The sequence below is a fragment of the Centropristis striata genome, chromosome 12 (assembly GCF_030273125.1).
Source record: "Centropristis striata isolate RG_2023a ecotype Rhode Island chromosome 12, C.striata_1.0, whole genome shotgun sequence".
NCBI classification, from domain to species: Eukaryota; Metazoa; Chordata; class Actinopteri; order Perciformes; family Serranidae; genus Centropristis; species Centropristis striata.
Window position 1 is genome coordinate 10,692,514 of NC_081528.1, and position 10,172 is coordinate 10,702,685.

Sequence of the window (10,172 nt, forward strand, 5' to 3'; positions counted from 1 at the left end):
TAAGTTGGGTGTTTGACCTTCACTGTGCAGAATGATGTTTGTGAAAACAGCTTTTTAGTCTGACACTACATCACAAACACTTTCTGAAGGGGAAAAGTTTCTCTGTGTCCATCTTAAATCTCAGTTTTAGATGAGTACATGCTGGCTTAGAGAAACCATTAATGGAAAATGTGAAGTGGATACTTGAAATCTTCCATACACCTTTACTACCAAATAACTTTATAGTGAAGCAGGAGACATTGTGTGTCTAGTTAAACTTCTGTTTATCATTCTACAGAGTTCCACTTGTATATTGGACTTCTGCTGTACAAAACATTAGAGATCCAGCTTACCTTGATGTCCTACAAACAACAGTTAAGGGACAGAAAAAGAAAGAAGACATCATTTTGAAAAGTGAACATGCCCCAAACCAGCATTTCATTTCATGTTTCACTCTGACACTTCTGAGGCATAGATAGCTTTGAGCTAACTTCTCCTGCTCCTCCAGATACTGTATGAATGTCATCAGTATGATTGGATTTCTTTTTTAAAAGTTCAAGTTCTTTCTATTTCCAGAGGCTGGTTTGAATCTATTTCAATTAAAATAATCTTTGCTTAGTTCTTGTGATTGAATTTGCTGTATAACCATATGGTGGAAAGTTGCCATTTAAGTACCCAGGGAGGAAAAATGGCTTTTCCTGAATAAGTAATTAAAAATACCAACTAATGACACACACACATTAAAGACAAAAAGTGCCTTTCTTTGGGAAAATACAGAGAGGGAAAATGAATTTGCGTCAGTAATATGTAATCATTCCAGAGCAGTAGATACAATTATGATATACTGTACCATATACAAGTGTTATATGTATACGCTACATTATTTGTAATATACATTCATTTTCATACATATTCATATATGTTACAAACTTATTTAAAGCTGTCACAAAAGCCAAATAATACAGTACAGTATTAGACATTTATAGCAAAATATGATTTTTCAAAGCCAATAAGTTCATATTCCATTATATCAAACAATAATCAACAGCTACATTTTAAATATGTGAAATTAATGAATTTTCTGTAAGTTTACTTATCCGAAATCATGAAAGCTAAAAAAAAAAAGCCAAAAAGGTGTAAAAAAAATAATAATATGTGAAATAGGTTTTATTGTAATTTGGGTGAACTAACTATTTATTTTTAATACATTTTGTTAAATCTTGCATTTTTTTTGGATCTTTTAGCTGCGGATTAATACAAAATTAGTGCTCTAGTGAGTATAGACATTGATTCTAAATATACTATAGTGTCTGTGTTCATGATAATGAGGGAATGCAATAAGTAGAATGAATTAATTATGGATAAAATAAACTGTAGGCTCAATAAAAAAACCTACACACTGTAAATAACTTTCAATCATCGTGGTCTTATCTCTCACAGATCCAGATCTGTTCAGAGAAACAGCCGTCATCGTTCCATTCTCCCACTCCCGTTGATTTGGGCACAATCTCTCCACAGTCCTGGTTCCCATTGAAGCTGTTGGGTTGCCCGGGCTGCCAGAACCTGATGTGCAAGATAACAGAGACGGAAACAATTAACTCCTCTCTCAGATGCTTTTTACAGCATCCAGTCTCTGTTTTCCAACTGCACTGATCTTTTGTTTCTCACCCAAACTCTGATTTAAGGGATTTTAACTCTTTTTTTCATAGAAGTAGTTCTATAGAGCGTCCACACAAGTAATCATGGAATTTTTATGACCAGCATTACCACCCCTGCATGTCTTAAATAACATTACCACAAGATAATGAGTAAGTAAGACAGTACATCGCCTTGTGATTCAGCAGACATTTATCCAAATCCTTTCTCCACATTTGCATTAAGATGAGATTATCAGGTGACTTCTGTTAAGGCTAAAATCACCACTGATCCTTCTTATGAATTGCTTGATAACTCTTTGCTGCCTAACACATTATTGGCATGTTAAAATACAATAAAATGATATAAACAGTTAAAGAGGTGGAATATCAAACAGCTACAGAGTTCCTTTAGTTAAAGAAAAGTTGTTCCTTTGAGGGTTTTTTTTAGTTTCTACGTATAGTTAAACTTACGTTTGTGTGGCTGGGGTCCCGTCCACCCACTTCCAAGTCCCTTCTTCAAGACTGTCAGTCAGACCAATCCAGGCATTTTGGCGTACTGCCAGTATCCCGTTGAGAAATACCTGTAAAAAAAGGAAATATCATATAATATAAATGGAAAATCTGAGTTTTTTATAGATATCTTTCTCTTTAACCCCTTTCAGACTGCCGTTTCAAACCATGAGGAGTTAAATTGGTGAGACAGTTTGGGACAGGATCAATGTGAACCGGTGGAGCCGGCAAGATACAGTACAATACAATACAATAAATCTTTATTATCCACCATGGTGGAAATTTGCCTTCGGTTCACCGTAAAGATAAAGAATTTCATTAAAAACATACAGCAGTTGAGAATGCAGTTAAAACATAGAGTAAGAAAAGAAAAAAAAAAAAAAAAAACAATTAAGAGCAGTTAAAAGTCGGAAGATGCCGTATGTTATTTGTGCAACCAACACTTAATACTGGTACTTGGAAAGGAAGTGGACCATTTCATCAGAAACGCCTCTCACTGAATCCGACAGTAATCGAATCATGTTCAGCAAAAAGCAGAACAACTTTCCTAAGACTGTAGAATCTCTACAGTGAGAAACAGCACGACGAACAGTTCTTCCGCCATCATTGTTTTGAATGCATTCGCCGCTGCCGTCACTCATTCTACACGTACTGCCGCTGCTCTGCTACACGGCACTACCGATTCATTCCGCTATGCTGGATTGCACCAATATTAAGCCGTTGCAGAATCAGTATGAATGTCCTAAGGTCAAATTGCGGCAGAGGTTGTTACAGCACTTTATCGAAAACACACATCATGACACAAACATACTTAATCTTAGTTTGCAGATATTGACCTCTAGCAACAAAACCAACCTAAATGAGTCTCTAACCATAGCATTAAGCAGTACATTTGCAGTACGCCAGATATACTTGCTGTTTAACCACGCGTTCAGTCTCACCTGTTCCTCCTTGCTGTCTATAACCACCAGATCTCCTCCTTTTGAGATGCAGTCTTGTCTGCTTAACGTCCAATTTTTCTTTGCATTTGAAACAAAGTAACAACTGATGTCGAACTTCCTCCAGCCTGCCTGACAGGGTCTGCCTTAAAATTGAAAATGTGGAGGGAGAAACTATCACAAACAGGCTCAAAATTAAACTCCATGCTTATGTAAACTTTTTAAGAAACTTACCTTTTAATTTGTTGATCCTCTTCTCTAACAGATCTCTATCTGTAGCCAAACTGCTGTAATTGGTCTGTAGTTGGTTCTTTTCCCTCTTCAGAGTATTGCAACTGGTTTGCAGTTGTTCTTTGTCTCTCCACAGTGAATTGTAGCTGATCTGAAGGAGATTTTTACTAACACTCATTGTATTGTAGCTTCTCTGCAACTGGTCCTTGTTACTCTCCAGCGAGGAGTAATTGCTCTGTAACTGATCTCTGTTTTCTCTCAGCATTATCATTGACATCTGTAACTCTTCTTTTTCACTTTGCAAGTTACTGCTATTGGTCTGTAGTTGGTCATTTTCCTTCTGCAGAGTATTATAACTGGTTTGCAGTTGTTCTTTGTCTATCTCCAAAGAACTGTAGCTGATCTGAAGCTGAGTTTTACTTACATTCAGTGCGTTGTAGCTCCTTTGCAACTGGTCCTTGTTACTCTTCAGCGAGGTGTAATTGCTCTGTAACTGATCTCTGTTTTCTCTCAGCATTATCATTGACATCTGTAACTCTTCTCTTTCACTTTGCAGGTTACCCTGATTGGTCAGTAGCTGGTCTTTACTTGCTGTCAGATTCTTGTGATTGCTCTGTATCTGATCATACTTTTGAGTCAGGCTGTTGTAACTTTGCTGACACTGGTGTTTTTCTTGAGTCAGGTTAGTGAGTCTGGCCTCTAACTGTGTTCTCTCTGCAGTAAGAGCATCATAACTGCTCTGACCTCCTTGGATGTTGGTACCGGCCTGTGTTGGGTCAGCTGATGTGCGCTGGATGATTATCTCATCTGTCAAATGCAAAGAAATTAAAAAATATTAGTTGATTGGATATTGAGAACAGCATTGTTTTTGTCTCGTTTGTATTCCAAATGATTATCCACAGCATCACTTTGTTTTTTAAACATTAGGTGGCATTTGCCTAATACATTGTTTATGTTTTTATTATCATTGTTTTAACAAATAATAAACCAATCAATCAAATTTTACTTGTATAGGATCTTTCATATAGGTTAGTGCAGGTCAAGGTGCTTTGCAGATGACTGACCAGTTGATAGCAAGACAGAACAAGTGAAGAACATGAAAACCATAGAAAAGTCAAAAGCAATCTCAAAATTGACATGAATTCATGAAAATGTCATAAAATAAATGATGGAGGTGGGAATCTACGACGGTGTATTAGGGCCAAATATGAAGAAAAAAATAATAATACGGACCTGGGGGAGGGGGGTAATATTTTGAGAAAAAAGTCGCAAATTTATTAGATTAAAGTGGCAAATCTGCAAGAAAAAACTTGCAGATTTACGAGATTTACGCTGATTCCTACGCCGTCGTAGAGGCCCCACGATACCATTTTATCCCGAAACGATATTACTGTGATTTTAAGCATTTTGCGATATGGTGAGTATTGCGATACAATGCATTGCAATTTAACTGTTGAACTGCATTATGTGTCCATATGGTCCCTATAGATTTCTTAGATCTTCTAGTTTCATATAATATCAGTATCTCTAGTATATTCCTTAAAAGTGAGCCCGCTATGGCCTCTGAAAAAAAACAACGGGGGCGAAAATCCGACCGGCTGTCGGAACACTAAAATATTGATCCTTGGTGGTCATATAATATTGCCACGCAAAATATTGCGATACTTTGCTGTATCCTTTTTTTCCCCCCAACTTCTAATAAATTAAATTAAAAAAAGAAAGAGAAAGAAAGAAAAAGGAACAGAAAAGAAATACTTTCACTTTCTAAATGACAAATTAGAAAAAAAGACAAAACAAGAATAGATAATGAGAATACAATGCAATAAAAGACTCTAAAACTAGATAAAAACCGATAGAAGACAAAGATAAATAAAAAAATAAATTAAATGAATGGCTTACAGTAGACGAATTGTCCAATGTTACCAGCCAACAGGACGGCACACAGTAACCCAAGACACACAGTCACACATCTGGACGGCTGCTTTCTTTTCGGATAATCCACTAAATCAAAACATAGAAAGAAGTTAAATGTTGTTTCTAAGAGACAGTTGCCTCTTCAGCAGCTTATCTACAGTGAAACTGAAGCACCCCTATAGAGCTTTAGACATCCATAAAAACTTTATGAACCACTTATACAGATCAGCACAATTGGCATTTATATGAAAATTATTATTATTATTATTATTATTTTCCTACAGCACACATATTACACTTGTGTTTGTCACAGGTTCATACTGTACCTTTGGGAATGAGGCCCGTCATTGAGAGACTCTTATTTATATAAAGGTCATCATCAAATTCCATTAACTCCATTCTGATAATGGTCTCGTGGTTTTCCTGCACAGAGAAGACATTTACAGATGCTTGTCAAGTCACAAATACAGGAAAAGTTGGACTTTAAAACTTTTTTACACTCTTTTGAAATCAGTATGTATATGTATGCTCCAGATAATCATTTGAGCTTCTGCTTGGCTATGTTTTTATATGGAGTCTAGTAAAATGTGACATTCTTCTTAATTAACACAAACACTGCTGGTAATGTGAAGAGCACTTTGAATTATTTGCAAGAATCGAGCCAAAATCTATAATTTCATTTGTGGTTTGCCTTCGGAGCGTGCACAGAAATGAAGCTTGCTTGAGGTAATCCGAGTATTTAAAAATTAATGAGATCATTTCATTTCATGGAAAAAAATAATTTGTTTTAGCACTTTTAATAAAACTGGAGTGCAAGTGAATGAGAGCTAGTTGACTCTGCAGAACATTTACTTCCAGTGTGATATTAAATAATCTAAATATGCTCTTACCTTTTGATCTGAGATGTAAAAAGAAGCGAGTATCAATCTGAGTGCATGAAGAGCACGATGCTGCCGCTGATTTATATCCAACACAGCAAAAATGTTAATGCAGCATTATTTATTATGCACAAAACAGGATTCTGTTTTTCCCGTGTCATCAAATGTTTGACTGAAACTGAACTCTGATTGGCCTGAAAAAGATCTTGACCCGCGCATCCACACTGTCAGATTTTGGGTAATTTTCGGCCAAATTTATGCAAACAAGCAAACTGGAATGTACCAGCGGAGTTTTGTTATCACAGAGAAGTGGTTATCTGTCAGGTTCCAGACTTTTATCTCCTGTGGTTTCTGTTCCCTTTTCCCACAGATTAACTTCCCACTGAGGTCAAATGAGTGACATGAATGAGTGATATTTTCAAAAATGCAAACTTTGCTTGGTTGCTTGATTTCAGGTTTGTAGAAACATAAACCATGAGAATATCTGGGTGCCTCATCTGGGAGGTTACCTTCCACTATTATTACAAGTTCAAAATATGATAGGCCCCCAGATATTATGTCATAACAAGTCTGCAGAATTACATGCACATGGAAATATTCTAATCAGTGTTCTCAACGATGAAATTAGGATTAATTTATGCTCTGCCTGATTGTGTAAAGATTAAATCACGTTTCTAAACAGGGCCTTTGTTTGTAAGAGTGTTATCTGTTACTGATGCCATTCACGTGCCTTGTTGCTGTTGAATGGTGTAAAATGGATTATCGCTGATCTGCCCTCTCAGACAAATGATTTAGCCTGGCAGTCATACAAGATTTTAAGCCGTGCCAGATTGGAGGTGATGGGCGCGCTCAGCACACGCTTTATATGGGTCAATTCACATTCATCTGTTGGAGAGAAGACATGATAGTTTTCATCCAACTTCTAATTGAAATAATATCTAAATGTGCAGTTTTGTTGAGAATAAAGTGCTTTTGTGCTTAAAACACACTTAATTGTCCTCAGATGTAGTTTAGTGTTTGTTAAACTATTGCCACAACTGTAACTCCTCATTAAATATCCTTAATAATGTGTACACAGTTGATATATTCTTGATAACCCTGTAGCAAACCTTTATATAATTACACACAAAAACAACTTACAGTGTGTTTCACTGTTAATACACCAGTAATGAATGTGTCGACTATATTATAGTGTGCCAGGGTTGGACGAAGAGCTGATATCAAGCCATTTTCCATGGTTTTCTTGATAATAACCAAAAACATTATCAAAAAAAAACATGGAAAATGGCTAGATATCAGCTCTTAAATTAAACTCTTAGGAGCTATTTTTGTTGTTATCATTATATTTGTCCAAACAAATACCTTCTGATAACAAGTACCTTTCGGCAAGGCAGGTTTATTTGTTTAGCACCTGTCAACAACAGGGCAATTCGAAGTGCTTTACACAAAACATTAAAGCATTTAAAAGAGACCTATATAAAATTACATTCAAATATAAAAATTTAAGACTAAAAACAAGCAGATAAAACATTTAGGGGAAAAAATATAGAGGTACATTCAAATATAAAACTTTAAAATTGAAAGCTAGCTGATAAATTCCTTGGAGCTACAGCAAAAAAGTTACAGGGTCACCAAAAGAAAATAACAAACCATCCAATAGTTGAAACATTTCATTCTGGACTAAAGTACCAATCCACTCACAGACATTTTAACCCACGCTGCTAGCATGGCTAAAAATATGAATGAAGCACATAGCACATAATCAGCCTCATAATCATAATAATGTATTCATATTATTCATGTATTCTATGTTTGCTCTTTTTTTTCTATAAGGAAAGATATCAGTCGACTGCTCTCTTGATCTGCCAGACTCTAACATTTCTCTTGACAGCATGAAGAAGCTTTGGCTGTAACCGAGCTCAGCCACTCAGAAAGCAGATAAAAATTCAGCTGACAGAAAACACGAGCCTATTTTTAGTGGCTGGACTGAATTTCCTAATCACCTCCAGGACTCCTGAATGAATAATGAATAGTATCTTGTCAGTAATATAATATCACAAAACCCAAAGCAGCCCCAGCATCCAAAACATGTCAGTGTTGGGAAAACTGCACCAAGTCCGATCCCACTGAGAGCGGGGCTTTGTTTTGTTTTCATGCAGCTGTTTATGACCCCACTGACCATTATCATGCAGCCATACACATCTCCCATCTGAGCTGAAGGGAGGCGCTGAATGAAGAGGGTGAAGTTGCTGAGTGTCTGATGGAGATAAGGGGAAATGACTGTGGCTGAGAGATGCCATCCTTCAGCCTGTCACACCCTGCACTGCCCATATTAATTAGCCTCAATAACTCATGAGCTGATCTGAAACAGCCACTTTAGGAATAAAGAGGAGATGACTTATCGACATCTCGGGACTCGCTTATCTCTACACAATAACAACACAGTGATGTCACGCTGCTTCTTTGATATGATTCAGGCATGCTGATATGGACAAAACTCAGATCATAATAAACAAATTGAATACAATCTAACATAGGTTCATCTTCATTCTATTAAAATAATTTTAAAAATTAAATAGCATCCTAATTGTGTTGTAGATCTCATCTCCTGAAATTGTAATTTGCATTATTTAAAAAAAAAATATTGTTCATAATTTTACTTTCAGACAACAGATTATAGTATGTGTCAAAATAACTTATTCTAATTATTATTATTGTTTTTTTTTTTTTTTTTTTTTACAAATTCTACTAAGATTTGTAATTCAGTCCAGCTTATGTACAGTCATGAAAAAAAATTACAAGCCCCCCTGGTTTTCTTCACTTTATTGTTCATTTGAATGCCCGGTACAACTAAAGGTATATTTGTTTGGACAAATATAATGATAACAATAAAAATAGCTCAAAAGAGTTTAATTTAAGAGCTGATATTCAGCCATTTTCCATTTTTTTTAAATAATGATTTTGGTTATTATCAAAAACGATGGAAACTGGCTAGATATAAGATCTAAAATAACTCATATGAGCTATTTTTGTTGTTATCATTATATTTGTCCAAACAAATGTATCTTTAGTTGTACCAGGCATTAAAATGAACAAGACATTGAAGAAAGAAGGTGGTCTAATATTTTTTCCATGACTGTAAACTGAAATAGGTGATAGTCACATAAGAAAATAAAATGAGGTCAAAGAATACAATGAAATAATACTATTATGTGATGTCCCTCATGTTAATCATGGTATGTGGAAGCTGATAAGAATAAGAGTCTGTTCTTCCTCAAATTAATTCATTTCGTGAGAAATCAAGAAAAAATTTGCACCATTTACATACTTTTTGACATTAATGCAAAACTTTTTGCTTTTTACTGACGTCAAGAGCAACATTGACTCCTTTAATTATAAAGCGGTAATTGTATGTGATGTGACCGCCTTCAAGTTTGACTTTATTGAGCTGAGTAATAACAGGGAGAAACTTTAAAGCAAGTATGATCTGCATGAAATGATTTTAAAAACATTTGTACATTGATTACTCATTAATAATCATTAGAATTTATACTTTCCAATGCAGGCCTCAATGCAAAAAGAAAACAGGAATAATCAAGAGCTTAAGTATTTCCATCATGATTACTTTGTTGGTAACCATATTCATGTATTCGTTTTAGTGGTTTGGTGTTCCAATCAGTTGTAACCTCAGCAACAACTGCTCTTCCAGGTTCAATAGAGTAATTCCTGTCAGTCTGTAGTTCAACAAACAGACTTAGACTAAGACTGGCTCTGTACAGCTCAGGCCACATTCCCTCTAACCACAATTTCAAGTATTGTCGTCTTTAGAGGGAAACATGAATATCAAACACTCGTACCTGTAGCTGTGACAGGGCTCCAGAAAGGTTTGTAGATTGCATGGAGACGCAATCAGTCTCTATTCAAGTTGGTTGTTTTCAACAATGACCCAGATTCACATTGAGAAGAGAGCTTATACAAGGTTTTAAACAAAACATAGCTAAAGATTTGCTAGCATTATGAACTGTTCATGTTTGTCACTCATGATCAGTGAAAGTTCGATAAAGAGAGATCAACTGAAAGTTTTG

At 35.6% G+C, this 10,172-nt stretch overlaps 1 protein-coding gene across 1 annotated transcript; it reads right to left on the bottom strand.

The window, feature by feature from the left end:
• Positions 1-1,212: 1,212 nt before the first annotated feature.
• LOC131982225 (C-type lectin domain family 4 member M-like) lies at positions 1,213-5,557 on the bottom strand. Its single transcript, XM_059346822.1, has 6 exons — positions 5,536-5,557; positions 5,195-5,296; positions 3,299-4,102; positions 3,068-3,210; positions 2,088-2,197; positions 1,213-1,542 (listed from the first exon to the last, which is right to left on the bottom strand). The coding sequence occupies exons 1-6, from the start codon at positions 5,555-5,557 to the stop codon at positions 1,407-1,409; spliced, it is 1,317 nt and encodes a 438-aa protein (XP_059202805.1). The 3' UTR covers positions 1,213-1,406.
• Positions 5,558-10,172: the final 4,615 nt, after the last annotated feature.